The sequence below is a fragment of the Helianthus annuus genome, chromosome 9 (genome assembly GCF_002127325.2).
Source record: "Helianthus annuus cultivar XRQ/B chromosome 9, HanXRQr2.0-SUNRISE, whole genome shotgun sequence".
Classification (NCBI taxonomy): Eukaryota; Viridiplantae; Streptophyta; class Magnoliopsida; order Asterales; family Asteraceae; genus Helianthus; species Helianthus annuus.
The window spans coordinates 151,753,330-151,777,574 of record NC_035441.2 but is presented as its reverse complement, the minus strand read 5'-3'; the positions used below and the strand labels follow the sequence as shown (position 1 = coordinate 151,777,574).

At 36.6% G+C, this 24,245-nt stretch overlaps 2 protein-coding genes across 3 annotated transcripts; one reads left to right on the top strand and one right to left on the bottom strand.

Annotated features, from left to right (window-relative positions):
- The first annotated feature begins 12,325 nt into the window (after positions 1 to 12,325).
- LOC110879136 (protease 2) lies at positions 12,326 to 17,592 on the top strand. Its single transcript, XM_022127562.1, has 10 exons — positions 12,326 to 12,795; positions 12,935 to 13,113; positions 13,192 to 13,414; positions 13,950 to 14,091; positions 14,168 to 14,497; positions 14,609 to 14,737; positions 15,572 to 15,972; positions 16,060 to 16,276; positions 16,354 to 16,544; positions 17,222 to 17,592. Exons 1-10 carry the CDS (start codon positions 12,410 to 12,412, stop codon positions 17,397 to 17,399), a joined length of 2,376 nt encoding a protein of 791 aa, XP_021983254.1. The 5' UTR covers positions 12,326 to 12,409; the 3' UTR covers positions 17,400 to 17,592.
- A 638-nt stretch (positions 17,593 to 18,230) lies between these two features.
- Positions 18,231 to 22,062, bottom strand: LOC110879137. Of its 2 annotated transcripts, none has more exons than XM_022127563.2 (2): positions 21,878 to 22,062; positions 18,231 to 21,305 (listed from the first exon to the last, which is right to left on the bottom strand). In XM_022127563.2, exon 2 carries the CDS (start codon positions 21,267 to 21,269, stop codon positions 18,546 to 18,548), a length of 2,724 nt encoding a protein of 907 aa, XP_021983255.1. In that variant the 5' UTR covers positions 21,270 to 21,305; positions 21,878 to 22,062; the 3' UTR covers positions 18,231 to 18,545. The 2 variants fall into 2 exon arrangements, with proteins under 2 accessions (XP_021983255.1, XP_021983256.1); XM_022127564.2 differs by having other exon boundaries at positions 18,231 to 21,300.
- Between the last annotated feature and the right edge of the window lie 2,183 nt (positions 22,063 to 24,245).

The window sequence follows — 24,245 nt, the reverse complement described above, 5'->3', positions numbered from 1 at the left end:
AGCTTTAATCATTTTAAGTTCTAAACGATTCACGTTGATTGACGATATAATTGTCCTCTTAAGCTCAATCTAAAAACTTTCGAAAATGCTTACCGATACGTTAAGGTATATTAATTTTGCACTAAATTCTTATGGACCCCATGATCTCAGCATATCCCCTCATCATGCAATACACTAACTCAAGTAATGCCTTTAAACTTTCATCAACTGTGATTAGTGCGAAAATGTCACACCCCTAATTTCCACATGTCACCGGTGGGCCCGGTGGGGGATTACGTGACGTAGTTGATATCATCATATGTCAAACAACACAAATTATAATGCACAGCGGAAGCAAATGAAAAAAGATTTATTTCAACTATTAATTGTAATATCAAGTATCACAACCAGTCAAAATAGATCCACAGGCGGATCGAAGAAAAAGAAAGAAATTGTTCAACAGATATATGCATCCCAAAAGCTTGCGAGACTCTACGATGCTAAGGAGAAACCAGCCTATTGCGTATAGCACCTGCACTTAATCTTTTTGGGGAAAATACGTCAGTTTGCACTGGTAAATACAATTTAACAGACTCATTTTGAAAATATTTAAAAATTGGTTTTAAATGCACAAGGCACAAAACATTTTATAACTTGGGAATAATTAAACAGAGTTAAACTTGTAAAAGATTTACATGTTTGTTAACCGTTCAGTCGCCCGAGTCGTATCGGGTTTAAGGTTAAATGACACACCACATGGTATAAGTCCGCGGCGGGAAGCCAACGTTAATACCTTAAAAATAATGGACATAATACCGGGTGTACGCCTACACCCGGGTGTCAAGGTCGTGGCCAAAAATGATGCCAAGGATATCCGGGACATGGTCATTAAGCTCCCAAAGGCATAAAAACAAACAACACCAAGTTTTTAAACGGGTCCCATTGATAATACCCAACTACTAATGAGATGGGGTCAATCGCCTGACCAAGCGGTATTTTATATACCGTACCCCCAAGCCCGTATAAGGGAAAATAAGTTAAAAGTATTTACCTGAGCAAGTATAACCACAATTTCAAAAATGCACGTGTCTTTTACTGGGCTCCTATTCTGGAACGAAGGTTATAATAACCTATTAGAATCCTAACGGGTCTTTTAACATAGCCTAAGCTTAGACCGGTTAGTTTCGAAGAATAAATATGGTTTAATCGCGAGGAATGCGAAAACCGGGAAGGAATGTGATTTAGATCCTACAAGCTTGGATACTTGTATAATATGGGTAAACTAAACACATTCTGAATTTTGAGACTTAGATGATATGGTTTGACCCGTTTCGGCTAATATGCGTGAACTAGTCACATAAGCCGATCCGAACGCGAAAGTGCGTAACGAGTAACCATATAAGTCATATGCAAGTTTTCCTGAGATTATATACACCAAATATATTGTAATATCAGTAAGGTATGTCCAAATATGCCCCAAATGTTTTTATACGCCATTTATGCCTCATAAGGGCATTTTGGTAATTTTACATAGGCTAAAAGGGTAAAAACGGAAAATCTGAGTTTCCAACTTTAGTCTACTGTTATAATATATATTTTTATAAAATATATCAGTAGGTATTAGACCTTATATATATAAACTCGTTTTGACATATACTATGTCGTAAAAATGCCTAAAAAGGCGATTTGGAGCCATTTCCGGGTTCAAAAAGGAAAGCTGATATTTTTATATTTCTAGAAGGCTCAAAATATCATATTTAATATAACAAATCAGTAGGAAAAGGTTTGGGGTCAAAAGGTTATGTAAAACTCATTTTATGACCACAAAGGGTAAAACCGGCATAAGCCGAAATAAGCTTAGAACCTCTAGTTATGCTCAGCCTAAAAATGAACAAAAATCTTTAAAATTCCCAAAATATTATTATATAACAGTGGGTATAAAGTTTTGGTATAAAATTCGGGTTTAGATAGGTTATGCGTTAAATACGCTAATTATTTATTAAGAAAGCTTCTAATTACGCTAACGAGCATAACTCTTAATCTAGACCTCAAACTGATGTCAAATTTTGGGGACAAGTTTATATTTCAGTAACTAAGTTGTCTACCCTTTTACATTTTCAAAAATCATAATTTTTGGACATTTGGGCATAACGGTCAACATATGGGCATTTAACGGAAATATGCATACGAACAAGATATCTAATGAACCACGTTGTATAATCACAGGAGGATATACTAACATGTTAATAGGTTCAAAAGAAGCTCTAAGGTATTTTTAATCTTAACTAAAACGGGTCAGAACTGAAAGTCAAAGCGAAAGTCAAACTATGCGACTTTCGGTTCCGAACCGGGTCTAAACAGAAAATTGTCGAGTTGAACATGTTGGAACATGTTCTTATACTTATTACCAAGTTATATTAATGTTCAAACAGGTTACATTCAACCTACATTGCTAATTATGCGTTAATTTGAAATTTAGCATTCTGTTGACTTTTTATAATTAGCTTTGACTCGACAATTAGCATGCTTAGAGTGGGAATCTGGAAACACCCTTTTAAGGGTTTGTTACCCACTTAATTACCTCCCTAAAAGTATCTTTAATTCGTGATTAGACAAAGTACATTATGCTTAATCACGAAGTCAAACCTTAATTACGACGGTTTGACTTTTACTTAATTAACTAAGCTAGAAAGGATTAAAGATGGTTAAGGACACTTACAAGAGTCCTAAGATGGATTGGAGAGCCTAAGAAAAGGTGTTGGTGACCAGAGGAGCTCCAGAAAGTCTTTAGCCAAATGTTCCAAATGAGCAAGTTTCAAAGAACACACTTGAACTCTTTATATGGTGAACTAGATGCCTTAGGATCTTGCCAAGCAACTCTAGGATAGTTACAAGATCATCCCAGATGTCCCTAAGGGTCTATATACTGCCTAGAAAGCCCATAGAATCGAAATGTTACGTTTTAAGTCGGTTAAATGCATTGGACAGGCAGCTGTCCAAAACTCACTGCCAGCGACGGTCTTACGGACCGTAAGCTTGAGGCCTTACGGTCCGTAAGGACCTCTTGCGGACCGTAAGCTACAGGGGTTACGGTCCGTAACCGGCCTTACTGAAACATGGTTCAGGTGCCCACCTTACGGACCGTAAGCCTAGGGCTTTGCGGTCCGTAACCGATCCATGCGGAACATTCCCAAGTACCCTGCTTACGGACCGTAAGCCAAGGGCGTTGCGGTCCGTAAGCGATGGCCAGAAGACAAAAGTTTGAAAACTTTTAAGTCTTGACCATGCAACCATCAATGCCCGAAACATGCCTTCACTTTTCAGTTTGTGGGACCATCTTGACCAGCCATTGCATGGCTCATTTGCCCTTACATGTCCCCCATTTAATCTTTACTCAAAAAGGGACTTGTTACATGACGGAGATTCAAAATTGAGTCTTGGAATTTTATAGAAATTGGCCAAGCTTATAACAATTCTTATTCATAAGAATTTTATTAAATTTAGGAGTAGTAACAACCTATAATTCCATGCCCTTAATAAAGATAAAACTTTATTTATTCAAGAGCAACCGGTTATCGTATGAGATGATCATCAATTGATTTAAGGATCTTGGGATTTATAAAAATGTCGGGTCGCTCAGAGGTGATTTAATAACGTGTCGCCCTTGGGTCGTTCAGAGGTATTTTAAATACATGACGCCTCTTTTTATTAGAAATCCTACCACATATCTCTTTATAAAAATCCGGTTTCTCTGACACGTCTGTCACACATGACACGTGACTTTATTCTAATGGACAGGAATTTTCGAGGTGTTACAGAAAACAAAGCAGAATGTTTAAACATTAACAATCAGGTCGATACTTCCGTATACGCAGAGAAAGTCCAATGTTTAAACAAAATAAGAAAATAAAAAACAAGTTGAAATTGTTTAGGCTTTAACCACCAGGTCGATACTCCTGTATACGCAGAGGTGATCCAAAGCTTAAACGAAACACCAAAGAAAATAAAGCAGAACGTTTAGGCAATAACATGCAGGTCGATACTCACGTATACGCAGAGGATGTCCAATGCTCAAACAAAATAAAGAAATAAAACAAGTTTAAATCTTTGCAAAATGAAATGCACAATCACAGTGACTTTTTCAGCAAGTTGTGAAAGTTCACAAACTGACCGGTTTTTATGCTCTTTTAGCATTCAGCGATTACTGAGTAGGCACACAATCAAGAAGGACAAAACTAAGTACTATGCTTTTAACCATGTTTCCCACTAGAACTAGGCTTTTTCATTTAAGTTTGTATCGTTATCGCAAATCTACTAGTCTAGCTGAGCCTATCGTCACATCTTTAGTGAGATAGTTTATCACATTTGACATTTCATTTCTTTAGCATGCTGTGATAGTCCACTGATTTACTATCATTTCCTCTTGTCTCAACAACACTCGTTTTTGAATTTTTTCAATGTTTTGAATTTTTCAAATTTTCAAATTTTTTTAAAATTTTTCTCCCCCTAAAATCAAAATATATTTCAATTTTGATTTTCTGGGAAAATTTGAAAAAATAAAGCAGTAAACTATACAAACAAAGTGACAAACTGATGAGAATCGTTTCAATTCGCCATCCACTTGGCATAAACAATCAGAACTCCCCCTGACAACAAACTATTTTCCCATTATGATTTCAAAACACATAAGTTTGTTTTAATCAAAATGGTTTTTTCGGAAAATTAGTTTGTATGTCGTTTCACAAACATGGGGTTTTATCATCACATTGTTTTCAACCACTTGTAGGTTTGGAGTCACTTCATCACTTTGTTTTCTTCATTCATTTTATCGAAAGTTAAATCAAGTACAATTTAATGTCCTTGATAAAACGTTTCTCAAGAAAGATGCCGATTCATGTTCCACGCTTACCAACCTGGGAACTTCGGCAAGTCAGGTTTTTCTATTTGAAAAGTTTCACCCAAGTCTGACTGTCCTTGGGTGATTTTGAATTCTTGCTCAATAATGGTGGAAAATTCACAACATCCATTGTTAAACTAGAATTCTCAACTTTTACCTCATCAACTGGCTCCTCTGGCTTTGATGAACCAGAATCATTGCCTGAACGTGGCTTGTCTGACTTTGATGAGCCAGATTCATCGCCGACATGTGGCTCCTTTGTTTCCGAAGAAACAGATTCATTTCCAACAACTTTCTTTTTCTTCTTTCTCTCTTCTGTCATCAGATTTGTATCTGATGAATTCATTTTGCAAGACTTGTCATTCTTTGGAGAGCATGACGATTTATCAGAACTTTTATCTGCTTTTCCAGTTGTATCCGAGGACAAAATCTTCTCCAAATACTCTCGCGCCTTCTTCCTCTTCTTTCTCAGTCTGTCTTTCTGCCCCTGTGAAAGTTTAACTTTCTTTTCTTGAATTGTCTGTTCTTGAACTTTAGATTTTTTAACCTTCTGTTCTTTGGGCTTGACATAGACTGGAATCTTTTCCATTTTCTGAGATACCACCCTCGATCTTCTCATAGATCTCCCTGGGCAATCTCTGGCAATGTGACCTTTGATGTTGCATTCAAAGCATCTTCTCATCTCAAAATTCCTTCTCTGGCAATCAACAGCTATGTGTCCTTGATAGCCACAATTGTAACACACTCTGTTGTCATACCGTTCTTCTTTTTCAACCCAAATACTCAAATCATAGCATTGATTTGATTTGAAGTACTGATCATTTCTCAACTTGCTATCATTGAAATGATTAGTCTTGGGTGAATTCCCATTCCATCTTCTCCTTTGAGCTGGATTTTGCATTTGAGCACTGTGGTCAAACCTGCACCACACATCACCAACTATTTTTGAGTTTTGATTTTTCAATTTTTGTGATTTTTTTAATGCAATTGGATGATTGATCTGATGAATTTTTATTTTCTTTTTGTATAAATTTTTCATTTTTAACTTTTTGATTTTATTCCACTTTCTTCTTCAAAGGTTTTTGCTTAGAGCAATCTCCCTTTTCAGTCGAATGTAAAACAGTATTTTGAAGCATTTCATTTAATTTCAAAAATGTTTTCCTTTTTTCTTCTTTTTCTTTTTCATCATCAGATTTGTCATCACAATCTTCAATTTTGACTTTGTCAAAATTTGTGACATTGTCACTTATTGGAACAACATTGATCGGTTCTGGACACACATATGGTGCAGAAGTCACAAAACCTTTCAACTTATTTTCTAACTCTTTGATTTTATTTCGAGCACACTCAGCTTCCTTTTCAAGTCGAATAATCGTCTGAAGATGGGAATTTATCATCTTTTGCTTTTCAATGTTATTTTTACTAAAAACATTTCTCCCATCTTCAAGAATTTTTATTTGACTTTGAAATTCTTTTCCCAATTTTAATTTTTCATTTTCAAAAGTTTTGATTTTATCTTCAAAGATTTTTGCACTTTCTTTCAATTTCTTGTTTTCCAATGTTAAACTGTTCAAATCACTTAACAGTTTAACATTTTCGGACTTCAGCATCTCACAAGTTTCCTTCAAACCCAATATCTGTTTATCATCATCTTTCATCTCAATCTGTTCCTTTCCCCTTTGGTCATCATTTTGGCTTTTCTTATTTTCAGCATTGATCACCATCTGTTCTTCAATCTTTTCAATGAGTTGACAAATCGTCAGCCAAGAAAATTCTCCGGAATTCTTCAAATTCAGGATATATTTTCCCCATTCTTCTTGAGGTAAAGCAGTGACAAATTTCTCAACCCATTCTTCTGGTCTTTTGGTTATACCAATTTTAGACATTGAACGAACCAAATGGCTATACCTCTCAATGATATTCTTTGTACTTTCACCTGGACAATTAGAAAACGAGTCAAATTCTTTCTCTAATACTTTCATTTTACTAATTGTTTCACTATTCATATTAAAGAAATTTCTATCTATGATTTGGAAACGCGTTTATCGAGACAGTTCTTTTCAAGCAAAATAAGCTTTTCAAGCGATATCACAAACTAATTGTTTCAAGCTTTATGTTTCAAGTACTGGCCGACAATTGATTTAATCACAAACAATCTATTGGACCTTCAAATTGAACGTGTCTGATTGGACCTTCACATAGACAATATCATTTTGACAAACACAATCTGATTGGGCCAATTAATATGTTGATCTCAATTCAATTAATCACATGCAATGGCCGTTCATATAAGTGGATGTGATTGGACCAATTCTATCAATGGACGGTTCTTCCTTGGGCCGACAAGTTTAACTATCAAATTAATTTGATTGGGCCAACACTTTTACTAAGCCGACAACTTTATTAATTTGATTTTGTGATTGGGCCGCCTAACTTTATTATAATGAATTGCATGAGCCTGACAAACAATGAATGGGCCGACAAGAATCAATAGAGGTGATTTGTAATTGGACCGAAAATATTGATCAGACAACTTGCACCCTTTTTTTAAAAAAAAAATAGCCGACAATGTTGATAAGTATTCAATGTTTCACGTGATGCTATTATATTGTTATTATTCTCCTATTGGGCCAAAAATAAAAGCACATCGGTTAAAACATGGATGGCCGACAAATACTAGTATCAAGATGATATTATTGGGTCGCAACATCTGTATTCAGTCGAAACACATTGTTCAAGCGAAATCAAGATTTAAACTTCGAGCGGAATCAGACTTGTTTGATGTCGAGCGGAATCAAGATAAAGTTTCGGGCGAAATCAGAAAATAAACTGTTTTGGAGCGAAATCAAACTAAAGTTTCGAGCGGAATCACGTTTTTCGAGCGGAATCAACGTATTTCGAGTGAAATTAAGGTATTTTCGAGCGAAATCAACGTATTTCGAGCGAAATTAAGGTATTTTCGAGCGAAATCAGGTATTTGACACGAAATCGGACCTAAAACTTTCGATTTCTCCTAAACGGCTAGGAATTTGGATCTGAAACTTGGTAGGGTTATAGATCAGGTGTTTTCGCACAACATATCAAAAAATCAGCCGATTCGGACCGTAAAAACCCGTTCAATTTGACGAAAAACAGTGAAAAACGTGAAAGAATGAGTAGAAGATGAAGATATGATGCAATTCAGATCTGAAATAGATGTTATCCGGTACGAATCAATGTGTTTGATCAGTGCAATCGAGCTCCTACTCTGATACCAATTGTAGGATCGGTTTTGACACCAAACGATTACGTAACGAACGTTCGACGTGCGGAATCCGTGAACGTGCGTGACCGAACACACAAGAACGTACTAGAACTGTGATTCTATTGACAAATATGACGTGTACAAGCAACGAGAATCACGTGAGAGAACTTTCTCTCTCTAGACTTTCCTTCTCTAAGCTCCAAGCTCCTAGATCACAAATGAGCAAAAGTCTCAACACTAACACTATAACTCCTATTTATAGGCCAAGGCTTTTAATGAAACTTTTCATTAATTACAAGATTGCCACATTGCCTTTTGACTAGATATATTACTTTAAAGACTCGTTATCTTCAGTTTCTCGCTACGGCTCAGATTGACAAAGGTGATAGACATTAATGCACTAACAAGTTTTATAACATATATAAGATTATCCTTTGATTTCAGTCCATTTTGTTAATCAAAACAGTCCGTAATAGATGTATAAAGTTCGAAATCACAAACTTTGATCAGAAACAAAATGAAATATGTCTGAACTGTTCGAAATCACAACCAATTATCCTTGATACTTATATCCGTCGCTTAAAATATCACTTATCTTCTTCTTCAATAAAAAACCTGCAACTTCTTGTTTCTTTTCTATCATAACCGAGATTCACAATCTTCAACTCAGATCTGTCTTTAATGAACAAGATTTGAAACGATAAACTGCAACTTCAAATTAGAACCGAAAACAAAGCGAATAACAACTCAACTCAGGAAAATCAAACAATCGATTCAGTTCTGGATAAAAACATCAACTCAGTTCTCAAATTCTCAAACTGAACAGGAATAACTTCGATTTAAAGAATCCCCTATTTTATAAAAAAATTGAAAAATCGGATTTTGATTGAATCGATCAAGGGTGTACTTGATTGTTTTGTTATTTGAACATTAAAGACGAACGGAATCAAAGGAGTTATTTGATTCATATTCATCGGACGGGTTACTCCGGTGAAAAGTTCAGCGTCCCTGTTTTCATAATTTTGGCGCCGAAAAATTTTTCACTCGGAATTACTGATTAGAACTTTAAATCGAAGGTTTATTCGATCCTGATCATCATATTGGACAGAAAGTTGCAAATGTGTTAGGTTGAAGGTTGAAGAACAGGAAGAATGAACTGATGAAGTGGGTTTGGGATTTTATTAGGGTTTTAATAACATCACAAGCATGAAAAGACGATTTTACCCTCACATGCTATGCATGTGAGGCCATTTAACATGGATTAGTATCTGGGTTAGTGATAAAGGATGAAACCGATAACAAAATTAATCTTAAAGGCTGGTTTTGGCAACTTTTAAAGATTAAGGCTGAAACCAGCAAGATTGGTGAAACTTAAAGGACGTTTTATGCAATTTACTCTATTTCTTAAGAGATTACATGCGTTTCTTGGCCTAATTGTAGTTTTATTTATTTATTTTTTGGCCAATGTGCCTTAACTTTCTTGATTGCAAGTTTCATGTTTTTTATTTGTTAATGTTCTGTTAACTAGTTTTTGCCCTGCCTGCGTTGCGGGGCAATAAGCCGAGTATTTCTCTCGCATAACATGTATGTCTGTGTTTCGGTTACTTGTACATACTACTCATAACACGATCTAAAAAATATTACATCGAGTCAACCAATTAAAACAAAAACACTATCATACTTTTACTAAAAAAATAAAAACGATGGAAATACTATAATTTTAAACTGGAAGCAAAAATTGTAATTTTTCAGGACAAATGAGCATGTACCAGGCATGCATGGACGAATAAAAATTACACTTTTGCCCGCCCCGCGTTGCGGGGCATTAAATTGAATATTTCTTAGTTTCATAACATGTATGCATGTATTTAGGTTACTTGTACATACTACTTATAACACGATCTAAAAAAATACATCGAGACAACCAATTAACCAAAACACTACCATAGTTTTGCTAAAAAAAATAAAACGATGACAGGTCTGTAATTTTGAGCTGGGGGTAAAATACTAATTTATCAGGACCAATGAGCGAGTGTTAGACAACTGCTTGACACAATAAAAGTTACATTGAGTCAACTAAGCAAAATAAAACACAACTATAGTTTTGTAAAAAAAAGGTAAAATGATGGCAAGATCACAATTTTTAACTGTGGGAGAAATCGTAATTTTTGACATGAGAACAAAATCATAATTTTGAATAGAGGGCAAAGTCGTAATTATATTTTGAACTGGGGGCGAAATCATAATTTTAAACTGAGGGCGAAATCATAATTTTGAGCTAGGTGAAAAACATAATTTTATTTTGACCTGTGGGCAAAACCGTAATTTTGAGCTGAGGGCAAAATCGTAATTTTGAGCTAGGGGCAAAATCGTAATTTTGAGCTAGGGGCAAAAACATAATTTAATTTTAAACTGGGGGTAAAAACGTAATTTTAAACGGAGGGCGAAACCGTGATTTTTAACTGGGAAAAAATGGGTTTTTGAATTGATGGCAAAATCTTAATTTTGAGACAGGGGCAAAATTATAATTTTATTTTGAACTGGGGTAAAAACGTAATTTTAAACGAAGGATGAAACTGTAATTTTTAACTAGAAGTAAAATTAAATTAAAAATGAGTTGATTCAATAAGGAAGTGCCAAACAAGCTCCGTGGCACTATTCCCTCATCATATGTAGATAAATGTGTTGATAGGCAACCATATTACTAGGGTTTTTTTTTTTTAAATCCTCTCAATCATATGAATTTGATACCTGGCAAATTTAGACTAACTTAAAAATCTTGTTGATTAGCCTACTAAAATAAAAGGAGCCCTGACAATGATATTCCAATAGGTTTGGCTCCATCTAGAGGTAAAAAAAAACTCGTACCTGTACTCGGAACCGTACCTGATAAAAAACCCGAAACCGGTTATTTTTGTACCCAGGTATTGTATACCCGTAACCGAACTCGACCCTACCCGTAGGGAATGTATAAGGTATACATTTTGAACTCAATACACGTAACCGAAACTGTACCCGATTTATACCTGAAAATACCCGGAACCGGTCATGCCCTATACCCGAACCCGGTTATACCCTATACCCGATACCGGTTTTTTAATACCCGAATTTTTAAGGTATATTTTGCAACTTTATATTTAAGTTTTTTTAAAAATGTATATTATAAAACAAATAATTTGTATTTGAGTGAATTTTTGTTATTGTAATTTGTTTTTAATTACTTTTACAAACTAAATTTAATTTCTAAACACATTTATTTTTATGTAAAATTAAAAAAAACATATATTTTTTTTAAAATCGGGTATTAATACCCGGATCCATACCCGGTTCCAGTGTCCGGTTATACCCTAATCCGATTATACCTTACCCCGGTACATAGGGTATGACTTTTCTCTTCAATGTGCGTACCCGAACCCTACCCGTTTTCTCTTAATACCCGATCATACCCAGAACCGGGTATTAACAAAAACCCAATTTATGCACCTCTAGCTCCATCTCCCGGACAATGGAAATTTATGACTTATAATATGGTAGTAAATAAAAACTGCGAGTATCCTTTCCCTTTCTTAAATGTCTATATGTGTTTTGAGTTTCAATAAAGCAAGTCACCTCCTCTCTTTTTTCTAGATTTCCTACAAATTAACATCTTTCTTGCTCTAAAATGGGTCAAAGATGACACGCAACCACGGCTTACATTTGTGCATTTCTTATAAACCTGGGCTGAAGCCCAAGAAACAACACAGTAGGCCCAAATCCTAATCCATTATAGTGTATTGTTCTTTTGAACCATTTAATGTCGAGTTAAAATGATTTGATTCTATAGTTTTCTTTTTGAAAGAGAAAGGGGATTAAACTAACAAAAGAAGTCTAATCTAGCAAGGAGCTAGATGAGACCATTACACCATAACTAATCAACCAATAAATCTACTCCTTTTAACCAAGAATCTAAATCTAGCATAGCTATCTTTTCTGCGGAGAAAAGTGGTTTGTTCTTATAATTAAAAGAACACAAACGAACAAATATAAATAGGTGTTTACGATCATAAACGAACAAACGAAACATATGTTCATATTTGTTCGTATAATTAAACTAAACGAACAAGAAAACTGATCATGTTTGTCAGTTTCTTAGATAAACGAACATAAACGAACTTCTCATCACAGTTGACAAACAATAATAGTGCAGGGACTCATATTGCATTTACACCTTTCTAAACCACAAAACAACCCCTTAAACCCTAGAACCCTCCGGCACCACCACCACCACCACCACCGTTATCACCGTCACCATGCATCATTTCCTCTCACCTCTCCGCCACAACCACCGCCATCTCCACCGTCTACTACCCCCTGCCACCATCCCCTTAGCTGCCGCCCACTATAAACCCCACAAACCACCGCCACCACCACCACCACCACCAAAACCCCCAAAACCACCGCAGAAGCCCGCCACATTTACCCTCCATGACGTGACGTGGGAAGATCCGTACAGCTGGATGTCGAACCTGAACGATAAAGTGGCTATGCGTCACATGGATGTGTACATGGAGCAAGAAGAGAAGTACACTGAAGCTGTGTTAAACGACACCGTTCGACTTCAGTCTAAACTTCAATCCGAGATGGCGTCTCGCATGTCTAATCAGCTCTCTACTCCCCCCTTTCGTTGGGGACCCTGGTATTTTAAATTTTTTTTTTTTTTTTAATTTTTTCATAAATTGATTATTTACCTAGGATTGGATAGGTGATACACGATGATTAGATTAGATTAATATTTTGAATTTGAATCATATTCGTTTTTCTTTTGCCATTTGGAGGTTGTATTATAGAAGGGTGGAGGAAGGGAAGCAGTATCCTGTACTCTGTAGGAGATTAGCTGGCCTTAACGACGAGTTCATTTCACATAAAAGTCCGACAGCTGGATTCGATTTCACTTCCGGTAAGAGGATTGAACAAAAGCTTATTGATTATAATCAAGAGGCACAAAGATTCGGAGGTAATTCCAAGTTTCAGACTTTCGTCTTGTCTTAACGGTTTATCCGTCTTGGTTTAACGTCTTAATGTTACCTAATAGGTTATGTGTATGAGGAGTTATCAGAAGTGTCACCTGATCATCGATATATAGCATACACCATGTATGATAAGGACAATGATTTTTTCAAGTTATGTGTTCGGGATTTGAATTTGGGCTCGCTTTGTAGTAAGCCGCAAGCTGATTGGGTTTCTAATGTAGCGTGGGCTAAAGGGGGCCAAGCGTTGCTATACGTTGTCACTGATCAAAACAAGAGGCCTTACAGGTTAGATGTTAATATTTGTTTTTGAGTAAAATGCCATTTTCGTCCTTGAGGTTTCGCCAGTGTTGCGACTTTCGTCCAAAGGTTTGTTTTTCCGCATCTGGATCAAAAAGGTTTGAAATCTTGCCATTTTCATCCGGCTCGTTAACTCCATCCATTTTTCTCCGTTAAGCCAGGGGTATTTCTGTATTTTTTGTTAACTTAAAGGGCAATTCGATCTTTTTCACTTTATATAAAAAGACCGAATACCCCTGAAAAGACTGAATTGCCCTTTAAGTTAACAAAAAAGACAGACATACCCCTGACTTAACGGAGAGAAATGGATGGAGTTAACGAGCCGGATGAAAATGACAAGATTTCAAACCTTTTGGATCCGGATGCGGAAAAACAAACCTTTGGACGAAAGTCACAAAACTGGCCAAACCTCAAGGACGAAAATGGCATTTTACTGTCTATTATTCGTATACCTCTTTACGTTAAAATGATGATATGATTGTGTATATAACAACGACCCTTTTTTCTTGATTTTGTGATTTAGATTATATTGTAGTATCCTCGGATCAAAGGACGAGGACGTGATGCTCTTAGAAGAACCAGGAGAAAACGTGCATGTTAACATTAGACACACCAAAGATTTCCAGTTTGTGACTGTAAATATATTTTCAACCACGTATTCAAAGGTGTTCCCTTAGTTGACCTTTTTCCGTACACTTTTCATTCTTTCAACAAGCATTTGAAGTGCCAACTGTTCTTTAGGTTTATCTGATCAATGCAGCAGATCCTTTATCTGGCTTGACACTTGTGTGGGAGTGTGAGGCTTGCGCGCATTGCATTGTAGAGCATCATCAAGGCAACCTTTATCTTTTCACCGATGCTGATAGAGGTGGGCAGTCGGTTGATTGTCATTATCTTCTTCGTAGTCCTCTATACTCTTCTGGTCCTAGAAAGTGGGAGAATGTATTTATTGATGACGGAGACTTTATCATCGAGGATGTTGACTTTTGTAACTCAAGCATGGTACTTATCATCCGAGAGGGTGGAAGATTCAGGCTTTGTTCAGTTGCACTGCCTATGACAAGCAGTAAGGTATTACGCTCTAAGTAACATTCTTTTTTAGATTTGATGATAAGTTGTTTCATATATGTTATTCTTATATATACTCTGTAAAAATTAAGATCCTTTTACATTGTGTAACAGGGTGCAGCCTATCTTAGAGAGTTATATCCCAATTTTCTACCTCTTCCAGAATCTGTTTCCCAGATATCGCCTGGAACAAATTATGACTTTTATTCCTCTATTATGCGGTTTACAATTTCGTCACCTGTGGTATGTTACTCATAGCTGATTATCCGCCTCTCTGTTTATAATTACAATAAAAATAATAAATATTATTAAAAGACAAGTTGGGGTTACTGTAGCGTTCATCACATCGGTGCTACAATATCTTTTTTTTTTTTTGTCTTTTTTCTACTTCAACCCCTTAAGTTTCAGTTTTTACATTAACACCCCCTTAACTTTCTAAAAACTTTTTGAAATGTCATTTTAACCCCCCTTGAGTTTTAAGTGCTTATTGTTATATATTTATGTGTCGGTATAAATTCATGCTCGTTTACGTTTCGACGTAAATTTTGTCGGGTCAAATATAATACGTTTCGTGCATATATTTATGTACGTTTTCAGTTGGTCTACGTTAAATTCTGTTTGGAAACTAGTTGGGTCTAATATAATATGTTTTCATTAGACGGTATAGATTCGAGTTACTTTACGTTTCGCCGCCGCCACAACGCAGTACCATCCTTTGACTTAAAAAAACGCTATCTTCTTACGTTTCGACGTAATTGTTTTTAAGAAATAAGTCGGGTCAAATATAAAACGTTTTCGTGCTTATTTTTATGTACGTTTTCAGTTGGTCTACGTTTTGTCGTAAATTTTGTTCGGAAATGAGAGTCGGGTCAAATATAATATGTAAATTCGCGTTCACGTTTCAACACCGCCGCAACGCGCGGGAGAAAGTTTCTAGTTTTTTTTATATATATTTCATGGTCTAAACACATGGGTTGCTTCCCTTTTATACTTTCTATATGTGATGATTTCTCTTTACTATATTAGAATTTGGAAACCATGATCATTAAAAATAATGCACTCCTAGTCTTTTTGCAGATGCCTGATGCAGTGGTTGATTATGATTTATCAAACGGTAAGTGGGAGATTATTCAACAACATAACTTGCTTCAAGAACGGACCCGTGTTCTGTACGGTACAGCTTCTGCTGGTATGAATATATCAGTCAGCAATACTGAAGTTAACGCAAATGCTGAAGATAATCACTCTTGGAATGATCTCTCTGAGTTTTACGCTTGTGAACAACATGACGTTATTTCTTCTGACGGAGTTACAGTTCCTTTAACTGTCGTTTATTCACACAAAAGAAAAAAAGGAGGTCAAAACCCCGGGTTACTTCATGGACATGGTGCGTATGGTGAATTACTTGACAAAAGGTGGCGTAGCGAGTTAAAAAGCCTTCTGGATCGTGGTTGGGTTATCGCGTATGCCGATGTTCGGTCAGTGTTACATAATATGAATGGAAAAATGAAATATAAATGAGAACATTTTTTTTTTTTAATTTTGTTTCGTGTTTTGCTTTTCAGGGGTGGAGGTGGCAGAGGAAAGAGATGGCATGAAGATGGTCGAGGTACAAAAAAACATAGTTCAATCAACGATTATATTTCATGTGCAAAATTTCTTATCGAAAAGGAGATTGTGCACCGAAACAAACTTGCTGGTTGGGGATATAGTGCTGGAGGACTCTTGGTTGCTTCCGCTATTAACTGCTGTCCAGATTTATTTCGTGCTGCTGTTTTGAAGGTACATCGCTGTTTCATTAGATATGTATTGCAGCAAATGATTACTTTTTAAGGCGTAATTTTTTTTTGGTTTATTAGGTTCCGTTTTTGGACCCGGTTAACACTCTTTTCAGCCCCATTTTACCGCTTACTCCTGTTGACTATGAAGAATTCGGGTACCCTGGAGACAAAGAAGACTTTGAAGCCATAAGAAAGTTTTCTCCCTATGAGAATATTCAAAAGGGTGTTCTTTATCCGGCTGTTTTGGTCAGCTCGTCTTTCAATACAAGGTTTAAATTCCAACATTTTTGTTGTTTCTTATGCTTTTATTTAGATTTCTTGTTTACATAAAGTTTTTAACTAAATACCATAAAAAAACCAACATACTATTCTATTTTGTACAAAAAAAGTCAACCTAATTTTCGGTATATTAAAGTCCCTAAAACTTGTCTACAGTACACGTATTTGTGAAAAAAGTTTTAAAAGAATGACTTGTTCATTGGCGGATCTAGAAAATCCGCCAAGCCGTAACGTTTTATAAAAAAGCCGTAACGAAATCGTAAAAACGTCAAATTTTTCCAAAATTTACACTAATTTTACACTACCGCCGGAACGCCAAGCCGTAGCGGAGGTTGCCCCTTCTTATATGCTAGGTCCGCCCCTGGACTTGTTACCGGTCAAAATGAGATGAAGTGACATTCTATACTTTTATACAAAAAAACTTATAACATCTTATTAGTACCACAGTTAACAACTTATTATTTTAAGTTTTTATCGCAATTTAGACAATTTTAGACTTCAATATACCAAAATTAGCTTGAGGAACATATTGGGTGTGTTTTTAACTACTTTAGGAACATTAGTATGCCAAGATTAATTTGGGTTGGGGGACGTTTTCCGTTTAGAAGTATACTGGTTTTTTACTATATTAATCCTAGAAACATAAACTGTTCTTGCTTGTCTTCAGATTTGGAGTATGGGAAGCTGCAAAATGGGTTGCACGGGTACGCGATCACACCATTTACAATCCGGATCATCCTATACTTCTCAATTTAACGACGGAAATAGTAGAAGAGAACAAATATTTACAGTGCAAAGAGTCTGCATTGGAGGCTGCTTTTCTCTTGAAGATAATAGATTCCTAAACAGTGTCAATATAGGAGAGGTCAATTTTGTATGTACATTTTTGTCTTTTGGTTTGGCTTTACAAAAAGGTTGTCAAGGCTTTATCTATGATAAGTTGGTCAACTTAACTTTGTCACCTTGTAAAAGATGCCTTTTCTAAGACAATGTACTACAAACATTATTAATAAATTAAAAAAAAAAAAGGTTGTCAAACATGTCTTCATTAGTTTATGTTTTTACCAATCTTTTCACCCAAAGTGTATGTGTGATATTGGGGGTAGGTATTTTGGTTTACTTATGGCCATTCATCATTACCATAACTCTTAAAAGAATTCAGAAGGGCCCTCTCTATATGATTATTTATTTTAGTTTTGAATTTTTTTATTCTCAATACCATTTAAAGACAAAATTTGTATTATTAAAGGCAAATATTAATTTATATAATTGTCAATTATTTTAATTGAGTAATCATTTAAAAAAAGCATACCTTTAACACCCACTATTTATAAAAATAATAATTATGTTGTAATTTGATCATTATTATTTGCTCCAATACTGGTTATATATCTATCAATCATATCATGCAAGTCAACACCATATGGGAAGTAAAACTGCAATGATCAAAGGCATGTGTAAATGGCAAACAAGGCTTGCTGGCTATGGCCTACCATCCCTTTTTAAAGCTAAATGGTACAAGTTCTACATCAAAATGCTTTTCAAATCACCATAATCATAACAATTTACAACTTTCGGTCACACGAGTCGATGTATCACTATCGTCGCGCTCATGCATCTAACTCGAACGCGAAGAACAATTTAGCTTCTAACAAACATCATAAAAAAGATAAAGACCCGAATAAAAACATATCAAGATTTCAAAAATGTGGTTTCAAGAAACATGATGCATATGTAGCGGAAGGCGTTTTGTGATAAAGATTACTGGGATATGAAAGCTATTCTAGACCTGAAACCTCTGGAATTTATAGAATTAAAACCATGAAGCTAATAAAAACATAAGAATGAACAAATACATCATCAGCTTATGTCCAAGAATGACATCAAGATTCAGGCCCAGAAGAAAAAGATAGTACCTTTATAACCATTTCTTGCTGCACCTGAATGATCTCACATTTTAAACCTCAAAACACAAAGCAACTTATATATTATTATTCTTCATCTTCCACAACAGTCGAAAGTACGCTTTCCTTGTTGAAATCTGGATTCAGGAACTTTGCAACAAAAGCCCATAGTGTATAGACATCACTAAAGTTAGTCAAAAACCCCAAAGAAGCTGTCACCACTTCAACCCGAATAAACCCACTTTTCCCATTATGCCCTCCGTTCTCCATCGGCGTGCAAAGTGTCGTATCGTCATGTTTTGGAGCCCCCCGCTGCTGTTTTGAGCTATCCAAGATCCGTATATGATTAAGTATCCCGATACCAAGAGAGATCCCGTTAGCTTCCGCCAATTTCTGAACGATTTCGGGATTGATTAAACCTTTATTTCTGTCTCTAACATTAAATGCCACCGATGCACCCCGTTCATATTTGATCTTCGGCCCGTATATGTGAACCAGTGGCACACTGTCTTGCCCGTTTAAACCAGGTATTCGTAACTGAAGCAGTGATGTCACAAGCCAATTCACCAAAAACCGTAGTCGAAGAGTGGTTTTGTTAAGACCCAACATGTTTACATGATCAAGATGCTTACATTTGATCTCGGGTTCCCTCCTGCTAGATTCTTGACCTTCACCGTAATCTCCATCACTAATATAATCATCATCTTCCACATTCGCAGCTGAAAACTCTCCGCTTTTACTCTGTTCTTGTAACGTAAACGATACCCGTCTTCCCTTGCTTCCAGAATCTTGCTCGATTTCATCGACCCCGAAAAGTCGTCGACTACCCGGAAACCGATTCCCTTCTCTCCGTCCCAACAACCGAAACTCCCCCTCGGTTTCCCGTCTTATGGCACTTTCTTTTGCCTGAGAAGTGATTTTCGAGCTCGACCCGTTTTCCCATTTGCTCGTCTCGGTTTCTTCTTCTTCGATCTCGTGAAAATTGTGATGATTGGGAGTGTTGTTCGTCGCCTCCATAAAGTGATCTTCTTGCGGATCTTCCTTTATTCGGTCCAATTCTTGAGAAACCGACATAACAGCTGCATCAAATGACAACATTCGAGCTTCGTTGTCGTATATGGGACTATTAGCTATCTTTGAAGTCGGTTTAGGAGACGATATCTGTTTGTTTTTATTCCGACCCGTGAACCAAAACGGTGGCAGGGGAGACGTTGAATTCCCATGCTTATTGTTCACTTCGCCACCACCATAATCAGACCCTAATGGGCTCTGCCCAAGATCGATCCATAACGAGTTATCAGATGACTCATCTTCACTAAAAACCGGACTCTTCATCACCTCACCAACCGAAAAGGTCTCACTATCTTCGAAAATCGTGCAGTCTTTATCAGAGATGTTATCTTGCTCCATTTCAGTATCGAACACTTCTCTCACTTGAGCAGAAGTGTACGCGCCGGAAAACGCGGGTAATTGCGGGCCGGGCCGACTTTCCGACGGTTCATCAACATTCCCGCCAGTTTCTTCGTCTTCGATCCCAGTCAATCCTGGGATTCCGTCAACGGAATCACTCAAATATAAAGGAAAAACAGGGCTGATCTTAACTATACCGGATCCAGCATGGCCAGATTGGTTTTGAAGACTTCTTATAACCGATTTCTTTATAAGAAGGCACCCGAATCCAGTCGGGTCGAACCCGAAAACCCGATAGAAAGACGTGATGATAAAATCAGGCCGAAAAAGCGATAACCCGAGTGAATCCATGTCTTTCGGACCCAACGCCCCGGCATCAAGCAACACATGCCAATTGTTTTGTTGAGCCAAAGCCATCCACTGATACGAATACTTAGCACCTGTAACTCTCGACTGGACCGGAAAAACGAATAAACCAGCAGCCGAATCTTTTTTCTTCTTCTTTTTGTTTGAAATTTGTTTCCGTAAATCGGTGGAACAGAGTTTAAGCGTCGGCCATTTAAACCACGCGCTCTGAACTTTAGCGCCTTTCTCCTTAGCACTCTGAGCCATCCAATTAACCGACTGGCTCTCGTGATCAAACATCGTTAACAGCTTTTTATTCGTGTGAAAAGGGTATGATTCCGCTAGAAGTTTGAACGCAGAACCTCTACTGACGGTGAAAACAAGACCGTATTCGTTCTCCGGGATGTTTAAATAATCCATAATCCGAGTCTTTATATCGTGTTCCACCGTTCCTTTCTCAGCACCACCGTAAAGAGCATGATTACTTAAATTTGCAGTTATTTCAGATAAAGTAAACGTAGACGACTCCCAATAATGAACTGTTTGCAGAAACGAAAACAACCCGAATCCACAATAATCAAGACATACCTTTGGACCAGATTCGGATAAATGGGAATAATCATCTGACCTCAAATGATCGATCTTTTCGGTAGATTGATACTTCGGATACATTGTGAGGAACTTCGAGAACGACTGGTGGAGATCCGGGATCGATTCTTCGGTTTCGAACGTTCGGTCCGCAGCGAGTGCGGTTGCTCTGAGGAATTCTTTTTGGGTTTCGAGTCGTGCGAGAGATCGAGATCTTCCCAACCCTTCATCTTGATTGTTGACTGCAGATTCAGAGTCAACATCCAGAGATTTAATTAGTGACCCATCTTCCGAAGCTTCTTCGAGAGCTTCTCTGAGTTTGTGTTCTTGTAATCTTCTTAACACAGATGGGTTTTTCTTGATTTCATCTGGTGCATAAGGGTTTGTTGACCCATTTTTCTTTTTGCCTTTTTTGTCCAAGATTAAAGCAGCACAGTGAGAAATTGGCTTCCATAGTGAAAGATGCATCAAAGCAGCTTATGTTCATAAGCTAACCCAACTGACCTAACAAAGGGTAACAAATTATCACCAACAAATATAAAGTCAAACCCTAATCCCCTCAAAAAGCAAAAAGGGATCAACTTTATAACATTCCAAAATCAAACACTTTGCCTTAAACAATCAAAACCCTAATTAGGTATGAACAACACTAATCAAAGAAGGTGAGGAAGACAAAAGATGAAATCTTGAAAATTGAGAAAAACAAGAAAAAAAAATCCCCAAAATTGAAAGGTCAATGCAGCTGTGTACAGTCAAACATAAGAAAAATCAAAAGCAAGAACACAACATGAATGATATAATAAAGCCAAAAAAGTAAAAAACCCCACAACAAATTTGCAAAAATAAGAAAAAGACACCCAAACCCCTCAAATCAAGATTCAAGAAAATCTCTCAAAATATTGAAACCCTAGATCCAGAAAGAATGATGGTGAAGAATAAGAGTCAAAGGGGAAGAACCCTAATTTTAAAAATCAAGATTTATTGAAAAAGCCCCAATCTTTATCTCTCCAAGCAACCCACAAGATGAAAAATCAATAGCCCATTAAGTTCAGTTGTTTGTTAATGATGAAACATACCTCTATGATTGATGATGACCCAGTGTGTGTAATTGACTCTTTCTGTTCCTGCTATTAACTCTCAAACTGCACATGAGTTCCAGCAAGTGGTGTGAGTCATGGCTTATTTTTAACTAACACCCTACTTACTCTGGTATTGTCCCTTTTAAATTTTGGTTTATTTTATCCTATTACTTAAATTTAAATGCTCAAAACTTTATGAATAAAGTCAATTGGAATGTTGATAAAAAGATGTTAATAGCTTTTTAATTAAAGTCCACTCTGGGTGGAGATTATGTCATTAACCTATTTAAATTAATGCTATGTTCAAAAAAAATAAATTAATGCAATAATAATTATGTACTTTGTTTAAATAATAAATGCATTTCATTTATTATATAACCGTTCTAACTATTTTTAGAGGATTAAATGAAAATCTATTTTTTGGGACTATAAGTTGTATTTTGTATGACCTATAAATCATTTTTAGTGGGTTAATATTTTTTTTTTGAAAATAGTGGGTTAATATTATACAATACATTAATTTTACTAATGTTTTTAACAAATTTTTACACCAATCCACATTTGGATGGGCTCGACCTTTGATCGGGAAACAACACTTTAGTTTATACTATGTGGTATGGAGCTTGGGTTGGGGCGTGGGTTGGGGGAAAATGCCCAAGCCACCATCTCGGGTGGGCTTGGGTTGGGACGTGGCCCTTGGGGCTTGGGTTTGAAGCCAGACGTGGGGCGAGCTTGAGATCCGATGTGGCGGCCTCCTATTCGCTGTCCACCGCCATGTCATAGCGGGTGTTTGAATTTTAAATTCCAACCGTTTGGCCAAGTCACGCCCCCAACCCAACCCAAGCCCCGCCATACCCCACGAACACGTCACTCACCGGTGAAGGGCTCCAACTCCACGTGTCAACTCATGCCCCCAACCCAAACCCAAACCCCACCATACCCCACGGTCTTTTTTTACTTTAGTAACTTTTAGAATACATTTGATGCATAACAATGTTTAAGTAGAAAAATATGATAATCATATAAATAAGTGCACCCGTTGTTTTAGTTTTAGTACATGAGATTTATGTAAGACTAAACTGCAAAAATCAACCTTTATGTTATACCCAAACTGTACTTCGTACCTTTTACTATGAAATTGGCAAAAACCAACCTTTATGTTCATGTTTTGCAACAGATTTAACCTTTAACACAAACGTCGTTTGTTTTTCTTGGTTTTCTTGGTTTTCTTGGTTATGTTCATGTGAGGGTATTACTGTCATTTCCACATTGTCTTCCCCAGTCCATCATTTCAAACCTAGAAAAAACCCATTTCTTCAAAAATTCTCTCTCTAGTGGCTCTTTCTCTTCTAATGTCCGAAAAATCTTCATTTAAGGGAGAAATCCCTTAATTTTCTCCGCCTAATCCGCCAATACACCTTGAATTTATCCTAATTCTCTCCCTACAACAATTTCAGCTGAGGTTTATTTGACTTGTTCAGAACATATATCCAACGGATATGAGGAGTGTGGAGTGTGATTACTCATCGGCTGAGTATATGGATGCTAATATGGATAATTCTGAGTTTGAGGTTTCATCGGACTTTGATACATTGACGTGGTATGATTCCGGTAGTCACTTTTCTGATCGGTACTTTGGTGATACAACTCCGTCTCCGACGTTCAACATTTTCAGAAAAAACATCCGATATCCGTCCGATCATCCGATATATGTATGTAAGTTGAGAATGTAAATATATAAAAGTGTTTGTATAGTGAAGAAAATTGAAGGTTTAGGTTTGATCCGGAAGAAAATTGCAAAGGTTTGTTAATGGTGATTTTGGGAGCAAAGGCAACCTAATGAAAAAGAAACAGAAAAAACCCCTAGACTTTGGGAAACTCTACTTCGCCCCCTAGTTTTGTATTTTTTTTAAACAAACTACTATTAAAAAATTATTATTAAAATAATAAGTAAAATAACAAAAATACCCTCATATGCTTTGCATGTGAGGTGACTTAACCAAGAAAAACAAACGACATTTGTGTTAAAGGTTGAATCTGTAGCAAAACATGAACATAAAGGTTGGTTTTTGCCGATTTCATACCGAAAGGTACGAAGTGCAGTTTGGGTATAACATAAAGGTTGACTTTTGCAATTTTGTCTTTATGTAATCATCTTTCTCTCTCTCTTTCTCACTACATCTTTTCTTTTGAACGACAAACTATCTATATCGACTTATCGGATCTCCCCATTGAAGGCTCGGTCCCATTAAGACTAGACGGTCGTTCATTACAACATGGCTCACGCTAGCATAGAGAGTGACACGACATTCAACTGGATAAAACCCAATGAGTGGGACTCGAACCCGAGCTTCAGGGGTAAAAT